The sequence below is a fragment of the Rhyacophila brunnea genome, unplaced genomic scaffold, assembly GCF_057557595.1.
Source record: "Rhyacophila brunnea isolate RB1 unplaced genomic scaffold, BYU_Rbru_1.0 scaffold_10, whole genome shotgun sequence".
NCBI lineage: Eukaryota > Metazoa > Arthropoda > Insecta > Trichoptera > Rhyacophilidae > Rhyacophila > Rhyacophila brunnea.
In genome coordinates this window covers 8,337,137-8,358,717 of record NW_028232752.1, presented here as the reverse complement: position 1 = coordinate 8,358,717, position 21,581 = coordinate 8,337,137, and the positions used below count along the sequence as shown (strand labels likewise).

The 21,581-nt window shown below is 34.2% G+C and overlaps 1 protein-coding gene across 1 annotated transcript in view; it reads left to right on the top strand.

Moving 5' to 3' along the window:
* The window catches only part of kuz (zinc-dependent metalloprotease kuz), a 513,598-nt gene that overhangs the window by 425,096 nt on the left and 66,921 nt on the right, over window positions 1-21,581 (top strand). The window contains exon 4 of the mRNA XM_085950375.1: window positions 6,646-6,834. Within this exon, the coding sequence (XP_085806501.1) occupies window positions 6,646-6,834 (189 nt within the window). The remainder of the gene's footprint in view (window positions 1-6,645; window positions 6,835-21,581) is intronic.

Here is a 21,581-nt window from a genome sequence, read left to right as displayed (position 1 = left end):
TTAAAACAAATATATTTTTAATGTACCTACCTATACCTAGTAATAAAAACTGGACATGAATGTGTGCTTAATGTGATGGGTGATACCTATTTCCGACCATGTCCGATCCTAATAGGATCATATGGGCCTCCACAGAGTAGAGGTTTGTATTAACAGATTTTGTTTTTTTACGAGAAATGGATGTCAGCCACTTGCTCAACCTATTAGGTCCATACCCTGACTCACGCTCAATTTGAAAAACAATACGTGTACTTGCCAGACCCAGGATTCGATCCTGGGCCCCACGGCGTCATAGTCCAACGCCTAAGCCGCGCGGCCACTGGGACCTATAGTAACATGAAATAAAATGGTTGAATTATTATTCATTTTTACCACGTTTTTATTAGCTCGTATTCTTGTTTGTCCAGTACAGATTTTTTCTTGTTTGTCCAAGATTTTTAACTAACTTCCCGACTAGCTAGACATTTGAAACTATTAGAATATATCAGAACACGACAATGCATTCTTTTAATACTTTTGGCCATCTTTAAGCAGAATTGAATTCATTTTCAGTTAATTCAGTTTTGTATGTTTCGGAAAAAAATCGTTAAAAGTAATATATTTACTACTCACTATTATTGGTTGCTAAGGAGGTGGTCCTAGCAACTAAATTATTAATATATACGTGCGTTACTACATATGGAAATCAACATGAAATATCAAAATGACATTTCTTTATTCTATAATTTTTATTCAGTATTTCTATCAAGTACAATAAAAAGTTGTTATTAATACATAGAATTGTCAAGTTTATATGATTCAACAGAAAATGTAAAAACGTGGTATATAAAAAGTTCTTTTTATCTTGTAATTCATGCATTTTGATTTTAGAAACTACGAAATAGGACCACTGATTTTTGCCGATGAAAATTGTGATTGGCTTATGTATCAAATAATAATGTCAAAGTAAAACTTTCTATCCTATAGTATCCTAAACTGCATAAGTTTGTTGCTATTACATTTTTACATATCTACTATTTCTAGGTATATACCTAAACATAGATACCTTTTTAAAATCAATCTTTTCTATTTGACTATATTAGAAATTTAATTGGGAAATAATAAATTAAGACAATCACTGCTAACCTTTCAATTACCACATTTAAATAACACGTTAATTATATCTAATGGCCAACCACTCCAAATGCGCCAGTCGCGGTGTTAGCACTAAATGAGTTTTAATGGTGATAGGTAATTTAACGCACTGATGATGGTTTCACGATCGGACATTCATAACCCGAAACACCTGTTAACACCTTCAACTTGTTCCTTCCACACACAACGCGATACTTACTCTTGGGTCAAACTTTATTTAACTTTCCTACACATTTTTACCGATATCTCCATATGATTTAAAACTAATTGTAATATTTTTAATAACTTTGTATTACGATAATTGCTTCATCTAAAAACATACATTAGTTAATAATTAATAATGTCTACTCTGCTAGATAATCTGTCGTAGTTATTTGTAATCATCATCAGCCGGGGTCAATCCACTGCTGGGTGAAGGCCTCCCCAAGCTTTCTCCAACTCTCTTGGTCCTGTGTCGTTCGCTGCCACGTATTTCCGCCGAACTTTACCAGTTCGTCAATCCAGCGGCTTTTAGGGCGACCCTGTGGCCGTTTCGTACCCCTTGGGTACCATTGGATGACGGCATTTGTCCAGCGGCCGTCCTTTCGGCGAGAAATGTGCCCCGCCCATCTCCATTTCAGCTGTTTGGCAACGTCTATTACATCGCGTACTCTTGCCTGCTTCCTAACCTATTCGTTTCTCTTACGGTTCTTTCGCGTGATGCCCAACATGCACCTCTCCATGCCTCGCTGTGTGACTCTTAGCCTTTGGACTTCTCTCGTGTTGAGGGTCCACGTCTCGCAGCCATACGTGAGCACGGGTAGCGCACATTGGTTGAACACCCTACGCTTAAGACATAATGGTAGGTCACTCTTGAAGATACTATTCAGACGTCCGAAAGCACTACATCCCAGCTTTGTTCTTCGAGCAATTTCATCGTGCATGCTTCCGTCTATGGACACCTGCTGTCCGAGATAGACATAGCTGCTGACTTGCTCGAGTTGGGTGCCAGAAATAAAGATAATCGCAGGGTCCGAAAAACAGTTCCTCATCACTTTTGTCTTTGAGACATTTATCTTTAGACCGACCGTTTGACTGACATCCGCGAGTGACATCTTGCATTATTTGTAATACGTGTATTAAATTAGTACGTTATATATATAAAGCTATTGAAATAACTTATTGATTCCTAACAATTTAACGGCGAACCCATTGTATTTAAAACGAACACTTTTAGCTATATTGCAAATTCTATAAATACTTAAGAATTATTTCCATTAATCAAACATTATATTAAAATCTTCTATAAACGACCAAAAAACTCTGCAGTAGTTTATCACTCAGAAACATAATCATATTCGGCTTACCCGCCCATACGTTCTTTAATTGTAATTACTTAATTAGCATTCGTGGTTAATAAATAACTTGGAGAGTTGTAAAACGTCTTCGCCTCAAAGTTCGTGAGCTTTATCATAATCCTGGAGCGAGTCTCACAGCATCGAGTTTACATACATTTCTATCTGTCTGAAAGACGGGATTTGTTTTCGTAGACGCCGTATGATAATAATAATGTGTTATGTTGATACTCGAACTTATCCAGACTGTTTACAAATAATACGTGAATTATCCCATCTTCAAATATAATTTATAATGTTGCCTCTGTATTGAATTCTCGAAACATGAGGCGCCCAGATAGTTTTCACAGATATTGTCTGTCACACAACATAATTTAATTCATTGAGGTTCCACAACTTTATTGTTTATGACCAACATATGGGTGGTTCACAATAATGATCAAGTCCATCAAAATTGATCCTGAGATATTTGCACCTAAAGTTAAAACTCCTTTTGTAAAATTCAGGAATGTTTTCAATGGTAGTGCATGGATAAATTTAAATAAACAGTCGAAACATAAGGTATATTTAGGATTTATTAATATTAGCAAATACCTGCTGAAGGATCTGTCAAAATGGATATGATTCACATTCAATTTGCTGTCTTATCAATACTAGTATTGCCAATTATGCGTAAAATTGTGATATTAACGTCCCACATGCTCAGCGTAGATCAAAATGGAGCTTTTATGGTGTTTTCAGAGCATAACCATATAATTTAGAATCCTTATTATCCTTAATATTTATTTTAAACATTTGATGACTGCATAAACTATTTTTATTACATAAAATAGTATTCTTTTAAACCTCTCGCTCTAATGTTTTAGAATATAGTCATATTTCAGTACGTCCATGTGCAGTGGTGTTAAGATTTTTTAGATTTATTAATTTTTGAACGCATTTACAAAACCATTAGTAAAATTAATGTTAACATTATATAGTGACATATTTACGATAAAAAAATATATTTTATAATCTTTGTGATCCCAAATCTGACAAGAATTAGGCATTTTATTATTCAAAAATGGACACGATTAACACATTTGAAGATATTGATTATAAGCTATGTCTTTGACCATTCAAATGTGATAAACATCCTACGAATAATGTTTGCTTTATAATAATTATTGAAATAAGAATAAGGTAGTCTTTTTTTGAAATACGCCATTTCTATTGTCATATCCCAGTGGCCAAGCTACAACATACGGCCGTAGCCATAAATTGACAAACGATAAATAAAATAGGGAGTAAGATCATGTTGACGCGCGTGTTTGAACATGTACATAACCGATTTTTTTTAAACGGAACATGAGTCCAGGGTTATGCTCCGAAAATACCATAAAAGTTCCATTTTTACCTACGCTGAGCATGTGGGCGTTTAACACACAATAGTCTATTTTATCTAGCCACTGAAATAAAAAAATCGAATTTTCTGAAAATTGGACTTGATCCATAATTATTGTGAACCACCCATATGATGACATTCATTGGATCAGTGTGAACTAGAAATTTAATGTATTTCATATATTTTCGCGTGAAAATAATTTCATTTAGGTAACGTTATTGTATTGTACTGTTACAATCATTGTATTCCGGTGCATCATTACGGTCCGAACCAGGGAACTTTCTTTTCTGTGGTCTGAACAATAATTGTTTAACTCAACCTAAATAGACCGAAATATATTTTATAGATTAAAAAATCAGCGCGCTTTGGGGCAGGCGTTCCCAGTCGCACGAAACGATGCGACGATTTTTGCCGCGTACCTGAAAAGAGCCTTTAGCCGGATCGCACACACAAACTCGTCCGACTGCAAGACATCGACTTTCTCGGTGTGATTTTTTATTTACAAAACACACTATTTAATTTAATGTACCGCCGCAGACAGTGTTTATGCAATATTTTTGGTCCAAAAAGACATGTGTCGCATGAAACAAATTTGGAAGTACATTTTACAGTGAGCGAGTCAATTTTCAAGCTAGTACACACAGTTCTAATTGATAATTAATGTACCAAATATTTCCGCTTATTTTATTACTATCGGGTGTACAATTACACTTATCACTGTCGCGGCTGTGTGCGCGAGACAGACTTGCAACATTGCTGGCCGTCATGATTTATAGCAATGTTAGTGTCGTGACGAATGTCTGTGTGCATTGCGCCTTATGGTCGCCACTTCATAATGAATGGTAAACAACGCAGCTGCAATTTAATTTATTTTTAAAAATGTAATTAAGGCGATTTAGCGGGGGATGATAAGGCCTATTGCTATGCATCCCGCCACCCATTCCTTTCTGATATTTTATATTGTTACAGTGTATAAGATTGTATCCGTAATGTTTAATACACGATATAAATTATTTTATTTGAATCCTTGAATCGCTAGACTATAACCGCCGTATGCATATATTAATAACTATTCATTTATATTATATATAAATATTTAAAATATATATTAGTGACAGGCGGCCATGTTTAAGTATGAAGTGACGTGAGTGACGTCAGCTTGCCTACAACACAATCAATTGATTAAGCTAATAAGGCGATCATCCATCGATTAGCTTAACCTGAACTCTTTAGGTTCCCATGAAATATGTAGCTGTAAATCGTGATATTTTGAGTAGGAATTGAATCGAATACAAAGAATAACAACATATGGTCCGGCCGCCCACAGATATCATCAATAAACTGGCCAAAACGATTTATTAGGAACATGCAATATATTGAAATCCCGCGTAGACTATAATCTCGATTTCGATTTATTTTTTCGTAGGCCCAATGTATGAAAATCCCTTGTGTATGAAAAAAATCGGAAATACCATTAATCGTCCATGACAGCTGCCCTCGCGATTGGGTGGACGTTTGCAAAACGGGACCAAATAACTATTTTTAACTCTGATGACTTATTTTGGAGGAGTTTCTGTTCAATTGAATATTATGAAAATCAAACTGAGTGAATATTGTTCGTTGCTAAGATCTATGCTTTTTTCCTCGTCCACGCGCCACATCTCCATCCATACTATAGATGTACCAACATAAATCGTCCGGTGTTCGAATTTAGAACTAAGCTCATCACAGTATAAAAAGTATTGAATGATTGTCAAATTTTAACATGTGACTCCCTCACTCAACGGACAACTTTTACTAGTGGATCTATAGACAATAATAAGTCTAGGTAGTACATTCTTAGGAAAAATATTTTTTCATTACCGATTACCGTTAAATTTATTATAGTATATTCTATGGATTTTATTTAATTTTCTTATTTAGACCACCGGACTACGGAGCCACCCACTTATTATAATTTAATTCTATTTATCGGTGTGTATAAACTACAACCATCACAGTAGCACGAGTTAGGCAGGCTGCATGAATTTGGAGTAATTCACGCATACAAAACATACATACATACGATTTGTAATCAAATACGTCGATGTCGTCTGAATTAGTGCCATACACACTTATTATACTTTGTAATAATTCTACTTATCGGTGTCGTGTCGTATAAACTACAACCATCACAGTAGCACAAGTTTATTCAGGCTGCATGAATTTGGAGTAATTCACGCATACAAAACATACATACGTATTGTAAACAAATACGTGGATGACGTTTGAATTAGCGCCATGGGAATCGGAAATATCAAACGGTTTATGAGAAAAGAAATGTATGAAATCATATTATGATAATAACAATCTTACGACCTTTAGACTTTTAACTTTATGAATTTTGTTATTTTTATTGGGATAGGATTTTGTCTGTAGTTAATTTCATATTTCATACGTTATTTTACGATTTTCGCGTCATCCAACCGTGGTTCAGTGGATAGTGAGCTCCATAAATGAAGCTGCGGGATTTGGCGTTTGTTCATGGTGTTTTTAGTACCTACCTACTGAAATATCATACTTTTTTATTTCTTTTGAATATCCATTAAAATGTGATAATAACCCGTAAATATGGATGTCCTAGCAAACAACATAGGAGTCCTTTAAATTTGTTATGATCTACTTCCTTTACGTTACTTTGTCCGCTTGTGTTATAAACCGACGTTTTCGTTGTCCATCAGTAGTTGGTGGTTTTAACCATTGTTTCGACCATTCTCGTCACTTTTTAACAATTTACTTTTTATCTTTTTTCAGGTGACAGGAGTAGTTCCGTGTTCGGGTCCATCATAGACGGTGTGTTCGAGGGGAAAATAAATGCCCACCACGGCTCCTATTACGTGGAGAAAGCCAAGCACTATTTTCCACACGACCACAACGATACATTCCACTCTGTGATATACAAGGAGCAGGATGTCAACGATCCCTACGACCACATGAGAGAAGGTAAGAAACTCATACTATACAAGAACATTTTACAAGAATATAAACTGTTCACTCGTTGTACTAATAAAATAACGCAGAAGTTACTTAGTTAATGTAAATCGTCAAATCAACCTCGGCAAAAAGATGTGTTACTTTATTTTTCAAATGCCTCTACATCTCAATGAAAATCAATCCAATTACATATTTAGAAAAGTTGGCACAAGTCGGTTCACACTGTTTACAGGAAGCCAGGCGGGAACAGCGCACAATTTTCATAGCTGATTTTGGCAAAATTCGTGAATTCAAGAATGAAAACCTAACCTAACAAATAATCCAGTATATCGGCCATTTACAAAATTTATTTGCCACTTCCTGTTAACCGACAGGAACTAAAATATCTAATGCACCCATTATTAAGGCTGTACCTCAGTTGAGGCACGGTCAAAGATCGTGGCTAGGCGATGCGCGGGTGCAAATGACGCTTGCCAAACGAAATATAATTTGTCATATAAATCCAACATACGTCCATTTTATGTTCTGTTTATTGTTCTACGACGCCCGTCGCCATCACGAAACAAAGTGACATGTATCACTCAGACACTGACACTAAGGCATAAAGCCCATTGACGCAGCGAGTGCGGCGCTCGCGCAAAATTTCTACAAGTGGCGCCGTAAATCATCAAAAATACAACGTAATCAAATACGCCAGCGCCCACTGGACTTAACGATGCCTTGCGCGCCGCCTGCCGCATGAGTCACCGTTTTTCGCTTCTCGGCGATACGATTTAATGAAAATACAAAGAAGTCCATTCATTGAACACGGCTACCAAAATTACGCTGCTTGAGGCGTCGTCGATCGACGGGCCAAAAGCAATTATTTAATAACAGAGAACCCATTGTTTTATTTTATTCCGTGTCATTATATTTCGCTGGTTGAATAATGTCGTCGTAAATATTTATTACAAGCCCCGAAATACTATAATATTTTTATTGCTTTGTTATAAGAGACGCTGTAAAAATAATTGTTTTGTGCTGCTTAGGCCGCTTATTACATAGGTGAAGGGTAATGCGCGGCGAGAGACGTATGATTATGGTTATGAATACGCCGACTTCGCCCGCTCGACGCGTTCTGTGGGCACCATCGCTCAGAATGCGAGTCCAAAATTTCGTCGCGCCTATAGTTGAAAATTATTTGCCCTTTCACTGATGTATCACCTTAACACCTTGACCAGAATGCTGGACACTCAACAGGTGATACGTTGTTGAGTATAGTTCTGAGAGTTGAAAACGGTAACTCCCAATTTTGACATTTACGATATTGGAGTATATTATTAAATAATATCCACATATTATATAGATGCGTAAACATCTTAGCGAATCTAATCTTAAAAAATATATAATGAAAACCTAACGGAAATACTAAAATCGTATGCTCAAGTAAATGCGTCTTTTAATGTTGTCGCTTATTGGTAAATACGAGGGTGGGTCAATAAGTCCTTAGAAAAGCCAACAGGTGGCGCGACTAGTACTGTAAGCGGTTTGTTTTCATGTAGCGGCACTACCGATTCAGTATGCTGCGAAGTTTCAATCAGATTGGTCGGGTTGTTGTGTGTTTCTCGTACATTTAAAAAAAAAATTGCTTGTTTACAAAAAATGGAAAAAATTGAGTTTAGAGCTGTTATTAAACATTTTAATATAAAAGGGTTAACAGCAAAGGAAATAAAAAATGAGTTGGATTTAGTTCACGGCATATCTGCTCCTTCACTTGCAACTATTTACAACTGGTTAAATGAATTTAAACGTGGTCGTACATCAACAAAGGATGAACCACGCTCAGGACGTCCTGTAGAGGTGACTACACCAGAAATGATCAATAAAATCCACGATATGGTGTTAAGTGACCAAAGATTAAAGTTGAGTGAGATAATTGAGGTTACAGGGATCTCAAAAGGTAGCGTCATTTCTATTTTACATGACAAATTGGGCATGAAAAAAATTTCTGCAAGATGGGTGCCGCGTTTGCTCACAGTCGACAATAAACGCAATAGGGTGGTGGCCTCTAAAGCCCTGTTGTCGCTCATGCAACGCAATCGGGATGAATTTTTTCGTCGCTTTGTGACTGTAGATGAAACATGGATACACCACTATACTCCCGAGACGAAAGAACAGTCAAAGCAGTGGATTGCGAAAGGCGAACCATGTCCAAAGAAGGCGAAAACCGTAAAATCAGTTGGTAAGGTTATGGCTACTGTATTTTGGGATGCACGTGGAATTATTTTCGTTGACTATTTGGAAAAAGGAAAAACAATAACAGGGGATTATTATGCATCTTTATTGGACCAGCTAAAAAACAAAATTGAAGAAAAACGGCCTCATTTAAACAGGAAAAAAATCCTCTTTCATCAGGACAATGCCCGTGTTCACACATGTTTACGATCAATGGCTAAAATTGAAGAATTGAAGTTCGAATTGGTCGACCACCCACCGTATTCGCCAGATTTAGCCCCCAGTGACTTTTTCCTTTTCCTAAACTTAAAAAAATGGCTAAGTGGACAACGTTTTTTTTCAAATGAAGAAGTCATCGATCGGACAAATGCTTATTTTGAGGACCTTCCGAAAACTTATTTTTCTGACGGTTTAAAAAAAATTGAGAAACGTCTAACCAAGTGTATTGAGCTCCAAGGAGATTATGTTGAGAAATAAAAAAAAAATACAAAAATAAAAACTGTTTTAATGCTTTTTTCTAAGGAATTATTGACCCACCCTCGTATTTAGACGACGTTTTCACTTCGTTGTTATTGAATTCTCGTGATATTGAGTTATCCTAACAAAGGTTGTGAGTCTTATCTCTCTGTGATCTAATTATGATGAATATAGTATTCATACATTTGGAGCGCTTCACAAAGTCAGTCAATAATGAATGTTACATTCTCAAATCTTGTGAATTATTTGTTGAATAAAAAAAAATTAATTATATTATAAAATAAATAAATTGGACCGTTTAATAAAAAAGATGTATCACTGATGTAATGCATTCATTTTCTTTGTGAAGATTAATTATCTTATTTTGATGCATTGTATAGTTCGTTCGTTTTAGTAATAGATATAAATAATAATATAATCATTGGAACGAATGCCCGTGTAAGTTTAAGCGGTTTGTTTCTATTGCACACGAATTGAGACAAAGTCGTTGACGATTTGCCGCGGTAAGTTGGGCATTAATCCGGATTACTGCTGCCAGTAAAGTACAACTTTCCTCGATTGAATTTTCAACTTACTTTGTACCACGTCACGAATGCACACATACTTAGATAGATTATCGCGCCTCTGAACATCGTTTGAAATAACTCTTTTAATGTTTGTTCAACTCGCTACGATCGTAGTTAAGAAGTTTATGCATTAAATTTACATGGATGAGATGCTATTATTTTTAATCAAATTTGACTATTTAGCCGCCTTGTAATAATAAATAATATAAGCGACGGTAATTCGTCTGCTGAAATACTTAATAATTCAATTGTATTGTACTCAAAAGCTAAAATAATATAAAATATAAATAGAGGAGACCGGGGACAATTGAAACACTTGGGGTTTTAGAATTTTTTTCTCCTTACAAATTTCAAAGTTCAATAATTTTAAGTAAGATATTGATGTCATATCTATTCTAGTTTCTGTGTTTATTTTTATATATGGTCTACAACCATGCATCAAAGAGATATTACAAAAACAGTGAAGATTGTGAACGTGTTTCAATTGTCCCCGTGCTTGGGACAATTGAAATTGATGTAAATTAAAGTAAACATTGAAAAAATAAAAATAATATTGTAACAACACAATAAGTAATATTAAAGTAAGTAGGTAGTTGGTTTTGTAATAGTAACGAGACTAAAAAGTAATAGTAAAATATAAGTAGTAGTAAAAATTGATTCTGATAGGCAATTGTGACATGTATAGTTAAATTTTTGTTGAGTGCATGCCTCGTGTGACCAACCATGACAATCGATGCACTGAACTAACAGTAGAAATAATATGTTTCTAACGTCCCCGCACCATTTTTTAAAACCATTAATTATTTTGTAAACAACGATCAATTGCAATAATATAAGCTATTCCACCTAAATTCAATAGACACATAAATATATTAATAAAATTGAAATCATCTGATTCAGTCACACTTTTTCGATAAACGCAAAATATTACTTTAATGGTGGGAATAACGTTTTTGCGAGGTATACAGGTCCGCTCTGGACTGCGCTCGACGGACGACTGCTGCAGTGTTGCCAAGTTAAAATTTAAAATTTCAGTAGATTTTGACAAAAAATTCAGTAGATTTCATAAAATATCAGTAGATTTTGGAAAATGTAGTATATTAGATATGATTTAAAACTAATAAGAATAACAATAACTAATAATATTAATTTATTGTAAACAATGATGATATTCATTGGTAAAATGGCGCTCTTGGGTAGAGTTACAATGCTTCCTACGTCAATTTAGAAGTGTAAGATATCAAAAAAGGTCGTGCGTAAATCATTTCAAGTTTATTATTAAAAGAATCATCAGTTAATTTACAATTATGGAGAAACACAAATATCAGTAGATTTCTTGAATTTCGAATCAAATCAAAAATTCAGTATATTGGCAAAAAATATCAGTAGATCTACTGAAATTTCAGTAGATATGGCAACACTGGACTGCTGAGCGGCAGAAGCTCCCAATGACACTTTGTTTGACAAACCCTCACGTGATTCGGACATGTAAATCGGCTGCTATAGCCGCTGTTTCTATCGTCCCTTGTTTCTATTGTCCCCGGTCTCCCCTACTTAATTGGATTTTAAAACTTAACTGCTTGTATTATAATACCTTTTCTGCGTTTTCGATTAATAGAGTAGAGTTTATCTTATCTAAGACTTGCAAAAATGAGCCATAGTCAAATTGAACGGCTTATGTTTTCCTTTATTCTTTCTTATCCATTTAATCCGCTCGGTTCATGTCGAACGGAGTAGGTAACCATTAAGTATTTCTTCGTTCGTCTATGAAGTTTCTTACATTTCGTATTTCAAAAGTTTTTACCGCTCTATTTATTTTTTAAGTTTATTCGAATAGACTACGAATTATTGTGGATATTGAAACAATGTTTTTTATTTTATTAAATAAAATTTTGTGCACTCACTTATGAGGTGGTCCGTTTGACACAACTACAATTTTCGCTAACAGCTATACAATGATCATTATTCATGACTTCTATTCGATTTGATCTGATTTCATGCAAATAATATACTGATCCTACACTTTAACATGACCATAGACTAGCGAGAGAGTTTAAATGGGAAGTCATGACTAGGGAGCGGATTTATATGCAACATAAAACATGATTATATGAATGCACGTATGCACTTAAAATCATTAAAATATGCACTAAAACCGAAGAAATATTCAGTGAAAATTGACATTGTTTATGAAAAAAATTGTAAATACTCACTTCACCCAATATTACTAATATAAAATCGAATAACAAATTATTAATCTTCATCAATATAATACAATAAAAAAACACAAATAATCAATATAAAGTTAATTAATTACAATTTTCAAAATGTTTGTTTAACTAAAAATAATTGAATAAGAAATGCAATGTGAACTAAATACCACTTAAAAAACAAAAACGATATAGGTATTCCTAAATATTATTTGCTGTTTTTTATCCGAAAAAATAAGTTAAAATATCTTTTTTCAGTGTGTTTAGAAATTTAATTTTTCCGAAAATCTGTCAGTATTTTGTTTATATGTGGAAAACGACCTCTCAACGTCCACAGAGGTGGTTGGGAAAATTTCAATTAAAGGTGCCCGAGTTGACTTTCTCGGATGCCATCAAAAAATGCAAGTGCATCTAAACTATCTACCTACCAAATTTAGTTATATTTCGATAAAATAATTTAAAAAAATAAAATTATAAATGCAAAAGCCTTAAAATATCATTTTTTTTATGAAATATGCACTAATGTCTCAAATATGCTCTGACGTCTCAAATATGCATTTATATGCACAATAAAATTTTATTTTTGGATTCTGTGTCTTTCAAAACGGATTTCTGTGCATATACCCTAACAAAACATGCACTAGCATATAAATCCGGCCCCTAGTAATGACTCATGAAACATCCACCATATTCTTCTGATCGGGGCATCATATTATGATCACAACATGCCGTTCGGTACATACATGCTGTAGAATTGTAGATGCTCCGAATCTCCAGAAATCATCAATGTAGTGCTACGTAATACATACTACTGTGAAAATTTTTATATAACTCTACTTCTAAAAGTTCTTCATTATTAATATTACGTAAGTAATCATTTTCAAAATATATCGAAGTTAAGGGGGGACATGCTCAGCGTAGGTCAAAATGGAGCTTTTATTGCATTTTCAAAGCATGATCCTGGACATTCCTTAAACGTTGCAGATAATCTATTTATATAATTTTGACGCCTTATTATCCTTTATAATTATTTTAAACATTTGATTGCATAAAGTATTTTTATTACATAAAATAGTATTCTTTTAAACCTCTCGCTCTAATGTTTTAGAATATAGTCATATTTCAGTACATGCATGTGCAGTGGTGTTAAGATTATTTACATTTATTAATTTTTAAACGCATTTATAAAACCATTAGTATAATTTTTGTCGACATTATTATAGTGAAATATTTACGATAAAAAATTATATCGATAATCTCCGTGATCCCAAATTTGACAAGAATTAGGCATTTTATTATTCAAAAAAATGGGCAAGATTAACACATTTGAAGATAATTATAAAGATACTAATTATAAGCTATGTCTTTGACCATTCAAGTGTGATAAACATCCTACGAACAATGATTGCTGTATAATAATTATTCACCTAAGAATAAGGTAGTGTTTTTTTGAAATACGCCATTTCTTTTGGCATTCCCCAGTGGTTAAGCTACAACATACGGCCGTAGCCATAAATTGACAAACTAAAATTGAAGTAGGGAGTAAGATCATGTTAACACGCGTGTTTGGACATGTACCGTTTAAAAAATATATATATTTTTATATGTAATATAATAATGTCGACATAAATTATACTAATGGTTTTATAAATGCGTTTAAAAATTAATAAATGTAAAAAATCTTAACACCACTGCACATGCATGAACTGAAATATGACTATATTAGAGCGAGAAGTTTAAAAGAATACTATTTTATGTAATAAAAATACTTTATGCAGTCATCAAATGTTTAAAATAAATATAAAGGATAATAAGGCTTCAAAATTATATAAATAGATTATCTACAACGTTTAAGGAATGTCCAGGATCGTGCATTGAAAATACAATATAAGTTCCATTTTCACCTACGCTGAGCACGTCCGCCCCCCTTAACAGTTTGCAATATCACATATATAATATATTTTTTTTAAATAATAATAACCATGCCCTTGCTTTTTCATACAAGGTGGTTGGGTGGGTTAGTTGCGTTGATGTGGAGCTAATTCACAATATCACATAATATATTATACCTAATCGGTAGATTATAAAACCGTAAGTAAATATTATATAGGAAATACTTAGATATATTTATTATTATCAGCATCCGCACAAGCAAGAGTCGCCGCACGATATTGATAATCACCATCTTTTCCACAATCTATAAAGTCATATATAAATAGGGAACGGTGTCGTAGATAATGTTCTAAGAGAGGATGATTTATTATTCATAAAAACTGAGTGAATGTTATCGCCAATGAATTAAAAATTCAAGGCCATAGTGGGAATAAATCTTTAAAAATAATTGTAAATAATATATCTTGTAATATAAATAATATCTTTAAAATACGAAAATATTTATGGGATGTGTGCCCATTTGTGCTGTTTGTGTAAATTTTTAGGTATGTACTACTCAAAGTTATCTGTAGTACATATATTGATCACTTACTTCAGGTCAAATTAAAGTCAAATCAGTGATACAGTGACCAATGCGTTAGCGATAAGTTGTACTGATGTCAAACGAACCCACATCGTAAAACTTATCGTATGATCGTTCCGATGATCGGTTTATAGTCCGAAACAGCTGTCAACATACATAGCTCAAATATTGTAGAATTGAAAAAAAAACTAAATAACCATAAAAATATTAGATAATAGCTTATATCTCTCAATTTGCTTGAAAACCAACTATTGCATTGCCAGTATTGGTTGTGAAAAAGTCTTTTTATATCCCGCGATATCCGTATACCGGAATTATTAGCAAATATCCCACTTGTACACAATTTTGATAGGCAATTTCCCGATTATATTTCTGATACTCTAGTTCGGGAAATGGCCGCTTAAGTATCCGGCCTGCGCCCAATGCCTACCCACCTAGCATTAAAACTCGGGCACTTAAATACTTCTGCAATAATAATTCTCTTTGCAGGCTCTTTTTTCTCTCTCATTGACTGCCATAAAGCAGTATTTATGTCCGAAGACCATTTATAAAATTGGTGCTTTGAGCGCCGGCCGTGGCTTTGACATTGTCGATGATTTATTTGTTATTTCTAATCACAACGGCTACTGCTTTTCGCGGGGAGAATCTATCCGGATAGTACGCCCCTGTCGGAGCTTTACACGTATTTATCCTAGAGGTAAAGTGTCGCTATCATCAGTCCAAGTCAAAAACGAAAGCGTCTACTATATAGATCCACCAGTATAAGTTGTCCTGTGAGTGAGGGCGCCACATGCTAATATTTGACATACCATTCAATACTTTTGTATACTGTGATGAGCTTAGTTCTAAATTCGAACACCCGACTAAAATTTAAAAAAAAAATGGTTTGGAGCAAATTATGTCAACGTGTTCTTTGATCTTTTCTAAAATGTTCTTTTTCTCTTGAATTGACAAATGTTTTTTCGTTGTTGAGACATTATTTGAACAAAAAAAATAAATATATATATATATATATATATATATACAATGTGTTGTGTAACCTTGGTCTTAGGTACTGCAGGCATGTCTATAAATAGAAACGCACACATGGGTCTGGAATTCATTTGCTACGTAATTTTAATTGAATTTTGAACAGCTTAGACGTAAATTACGGTGGAAAAACGTAAAACTGGGAATCAAAATATGTACTACAATGTAATAATGTGAAACGGAACTGCAGAACTACACTCAAATAACGGGAAAACTTGAATTCCTTGTACGTACAATCGGGCTTTCACTATATTATGTTAATACGGTTTCCATATAGGCAGTATGAATAGTGGTGGGGTGAGTTAGAGAGATGATCCCGTCTCTTTCTGTGAGTTGGGTACTTAGGCGAGGATAAGTCGTCAATCGAAATAACTATCGTCTAAAAACCAATCTGCTTCTTACTGCAATCTTCTTGCATGCTGTGCATAACGCGCTGGAATCCAAATTGAAAATAAATGGGTGAAATATCGAACACACGCGGTTGACATAATAATTATTACAATGCATTAAGTCCTTGAAGATCAAATCATCCTTGGATAAGTCACATCACCCAGTGGTACATCACCGACCAAGAAGCAGTTGCTCGCATATACTCATATACTTGAGCTTAGCATGAGTACATGGCAATAACAATGAGATCCCTACACGACTGATTGAAATGATAATAATTCTGATGATACGCTAAGAAATCGTGTACCAACAATCGCCTGATGATATAATTGCGATTGAAAATTTTGCGTTCTTCACTTACGTTAGGACACTCCCAGTCCCTGTGTCCATTTACTTATGCATAATATGCAAGCTCCTTATGGTGTCGCGTGACTTAGAACTGCCCTCATTTAATTATCGGAGCATGTGGTTATCTATACGTTCTGTCAATTTGTCATTCCAAACGGAAATTCAGATAATCAAACTTTCAGTGAAGTAATTCGTGTTTTGTTTTCTTGTTTAACATTATCTGCACACATCCACAAGATATCATCGATATACCACAATGTCGTCATACACAAGTAATAGCACATCATTGATCAGTAAGTCAGTAAACCCCATGATCTTGGCTTCGAAACATCGTTTTCCACGCGCCAGGCTTGTATTATGGTTTTCGAAATGGTTCCATTTCTCCCCTTTATCGGTAAAAGAATGGCGGAATTCAAGTGATTTCTGAAGACCATAAATAGTTATAGGCCTTAACAAAATGTATTCCATCCAAAATCACTGTATGGAAATTCTTTTACTGCGTGTGATTCGTTTTCATTTTGCCTACAGTGGTAGTTTTGAATTATTCTGACATTCTAAAACTTAGATTCACCCATAGACATAGACCTTGGACTATATTAGAGACAGCTGTGGTGAAGGGTGCATGTTGAATGAAAGTAGGATGTAGTTGGTAACTTATAACAGTCCTAGAACAGCCATATTTACGTAACTTGATTTATTTTCAGTATTTTTCTGGACATAAAAATACATATTTCAATAAAAAAGACAACATGCATTAGTATCTATAGATATTTTACTTAAAAGTGATTCCCAACCGGGAATCAAACCTGTTCTAAAAACTCTACGGCCACAGTAGTTGGCCTCCTTATCCAATAGACCTCCAGGACGGCGTCTACTGCGCGTAATAGAACATAATCATACACATCATGCGTGTATAGGGTAGGCGTGTGCTAGTAGAAGATTTTATAGACTTTGATAGCATTGGCGAAGGTTATAGGTAGGATGTTAAATCCTACATAAATAATGCACACTTAACTTTGTTAGTCTTACTTATTTGTTAACATTGAATTGCAGGTGGTGCTGCATTAGTTTTTAAAATTCAATTAAACCCTGCCTAGAACAAACCGTAATTGTACCTAGAGGTTGGCTGTGGAGATCCAACAAAAATAATGCACACTTTGTTAGTAGGTAATACTTATTTGTTTTCATTGAACTAAGAACTAAGAAGAGAGAAGATAACTACCTAACTTAAATTGCAGATGGTTTTATACGAATATTTGTTGACTGTCATCTTAATAGCTTGGTTTAAGCAGGTTTAATTGAATTTAAAAACCTAACTGACACTATCTGCAATTTGTAATCTTGTTTCAATGAAAACAAAATACGTATGACTGACAAAGTTTAATGTACACTATTTATGTCGGATCTAAACAGCCTACTTCCAGCCTTCGCCACTGTTTGATGTAGTCGTAGTGTATCTGTGTGTATGTTAGTATATTTTTACCTTTGAAATATTTTTAGATTATTGAAATCCGTGGGCTTTGGAGTCCTACTCGTACCTCGCCAAGTGAAATACAACAACAATTGGACATAGTTATGCAGAAAGTAGCCAGTCCACAAAAAATAAAAAAATGAGATAGATAGATCAGATGCGAGAAGGTTTTCTCTACGTTCTGTTGAAAATAGCCAAGCCGCAAAAAATTATCCCTGAAATAAAATACTACGAGGGTGGGTCAATAAGTCCTTAGAAAAGCCGACAGGTGGCGCGACTAGTACTGTAAGCGGTTTGTTTTCATGCAGCGGCACTACCGATTCAGTATGCTGCGAAGTTTCAATCAGATTGGTCGGGTTGTTGTGTGTTTCTCGTACATTTAAAAAAAAAATTTGCTTGTGGAAAATGGAAAAATGGAAAATGGAGAAAATTGAGTTTAGAGCTGTTATTAAACATTTTAATATAAAAGGGTTAACAGCAAAGGAAATAAAAAATGAGTTGGATTTAGTTCACGGCATATCTGCTCCTTCACTTGCAACTATTTATAACTGGTTAAATGAATTTAAACGTGGTCGTACATCGACAAAGGATGAACCACGCTCAGGACGTCCTGTAGAGGTGACTACACCAGAAATGATCAATAAAATCCACGATATGGTGTTAAGTGACCGAAGATTAAAGTTGAGTGAGATAATTGAGGTTACAGGGATCTCAAAAGGTAGCGTCATTTCTATTTTACATGACAAATTGGGCATGAAAAATATTTCTGCAAGATGGGTGCCGCGTTTGCTCACAGTCGACAATAAACGCAATAGGGTGGTGGCCTCTAAAGCCCTGTTGTCGTTCATGCAACGCAATCCGGATGAATTTTTTCGTCGCTTTGTGACTGTAGATGAAACATGGATACACCACTATACTCCCGAGACGAAAGAACAGTCAAAGCAGTGGATTGCGAAGGCAAACCATGTCCAAAGAAGGCGAAAACCGTAAAATCAGCTGGTAAGGTTATGGCTACTGTATTTTGGGATGCACGTGAAATTATTTTCGTTGACTATTTGGAAAAAGGAAAAACAATAACAGGGGATTATTATGCATCTTTATTGGACCAGCTAAAAAACAAAATTGAAGAAAAACGGCCTCATTTAAACAGGAAAAAAATCCTCTTTCATCAGGACAATGCCCGTGTTCACACATGTTTACGATCAATGGCTAAAATTGAAGAATTGAAGTTCGAATTGGTCGACCACCCACCGTATTCGCCAGATTTAGCCCCCAGTGACTTTTTCCTTTTCCCAAACTTAAAAAAATGGCTAAGTGGACAACGTTTTTTTTCAAATGAAGAAGTCATCGATCGGACAAATACTTATTTTGAGGACCTTCCGAAAACTTATTTTTCTGACGGTTTAAAAAAAAATTGAGAAACGTCTAACCAAGTGTATTGAGCTCCAAGGAGATTATGTTGAGAAATAAAAAAAAACAAAAATAAAAACTGTTTTAATGCTTTTTTCTAAGGAATTATTGACCCACCCTCGTATTTACAATTTGACATTTTACATACATTTTTAACAATCATGTTGTAACTAAAGTGCCATTATCTCAGCTCGACATTATTGTGGACTGGCTACATTCTGCATAACTACGTTCAATTGAGATGCGAAGAATCGAAAAGATTCGGAAAATTTAATATTTTCTAACGTCGAAGTCGGCTTTGGGTTGGCGCCTAAAGCTAGATAACATAATATTGTTTCCGTAAAACAAAAAAATCTTTGAGAATCTTTGAAATGATCACTTCGTCTTCACAACTCTCGCCCTTCATGTAGCGTATTTCTATTCGATTTGTTTTTATTACCTTGTTTTCACAGAACAGGCCTAGCTAGGTAGATAGGTAGGTACTGAAAGCCAAAACATGTATGTACATATAATATATATCTGCGTAGGTACTAATATCGATTATCGCGATACGGGAGGTACACCCGGTGGATTTTGTAAAACTTTTCAAACCACAGGGCTATGTTTTAAAGACAGGTTTTTCACCATTTATTTTTTGGATCAAGTTTTACTTCTTTGTAAAAGAATCTGTTAGAAACATATTTTTATGTCTAATAACTTTTAATGTTTTTACTGTTAAAAGGTCACAATTCTTGTTGAAATTTTTATTAATTTTATTCTTATGTTTTATCTATGTGCCTAATTAAATATTGTTTTTGTATACATATTCTTTACAAACTTTTTATTATTAATATCCTGGGACTTATATGTAAGTGTTTATTTATATATCGTCTCTGTTCTGGCAGAACACACTAATTGAAGAATAATAGTTTTGAGTAATTTGACTTTGAAGTTGTTAAAATGTTTGAAATGGTCTATCATGTGAGTTTATTAAGTAATCGTAAAAAGGATGACTTTAAAATAAAGACTGTTTATTTATTAAGAAGGTTTTCAGACGGTAAAGTTTGAAATAAGGAATATTTTGGTATAACTAACTCAATATGTCATTTTTTCGAATTAGTGTCTTCTGCCAGAACAGTGACCATATTATCATGCCTTATTTACTGAGGATCGTATTAGTTACTCATGCAAAATTTCCTATTCTGCACACGATTGTCCTCAAATCGTCCCTGATCCAGTCGAGCGGACTGCAGACAACAATGAAGATTGTATTGCATTATTATGATTGTTTAATACTGCGGACAATTAATTAGTAAGCGGGTATTCTTCTTCTTCTTCCTAGTTTTTATACCGTTTACGTTGCCAATAATTGAAGCTTGCCCTTCTCTAATGTCACATTAGGGCATTTTGAGATAATCAAATAAAACTATTTTATTAATATTATCGACTGAAAGTACTTGTTGGAATTTGAATTCTAATGGATTCAAGCTCTTTACTATTCCATTTAAGTCGTTTTTTGCGACCCGCGAAATAAATAGAGCACAGTTACAGAGCTTACCTATTTTGAATGATCAACTTAGCTTTCCTAGTAGCCCTTTGTTATATCCTATGTGATGTTTTACATATGAGACTATATTATGGTCAATGTTATTGATACAAAATTTATATATGTATGTATGAGAATGTATGGATGAGGATTTAGGTATGCATAAGTGTATATTAGGTGAGTTTATATAAATATTATATAAGGCGAGTTTATATGTATTCTTTTAAAATATGTTAAAAAAAGTAGGTACCATGTAAGAGTATTATTAAAGACTAATATCTCATTAGTTAACCCCATTAATTATTTTTCTTAGAATTGACGATTTACACTTCTTGAATGTAGTATTTTTATTGTTCAAAAGAATAATGATGTATTATTGTGTTTTGATGATTTATTATAATATGCTATTGAGGGTATTGTTATTAATAAGATAGGGTTTTTACTAATTAGGTTTTTTACTAACACTTCAACTATTCATAAGTTGTTTATTGTATTTTTTGTAACCTTTGACTTGATAGGTAGGTAATGGAGTTTTTACCTACTTTATTTTATTGATTTATTATATAAGCTAGAGTAAAGAGAGTTCGTTGTCAGTGTGTGTTTACCTTTGGTGAGTGTACACGGCGCCTGAAGATGCCGA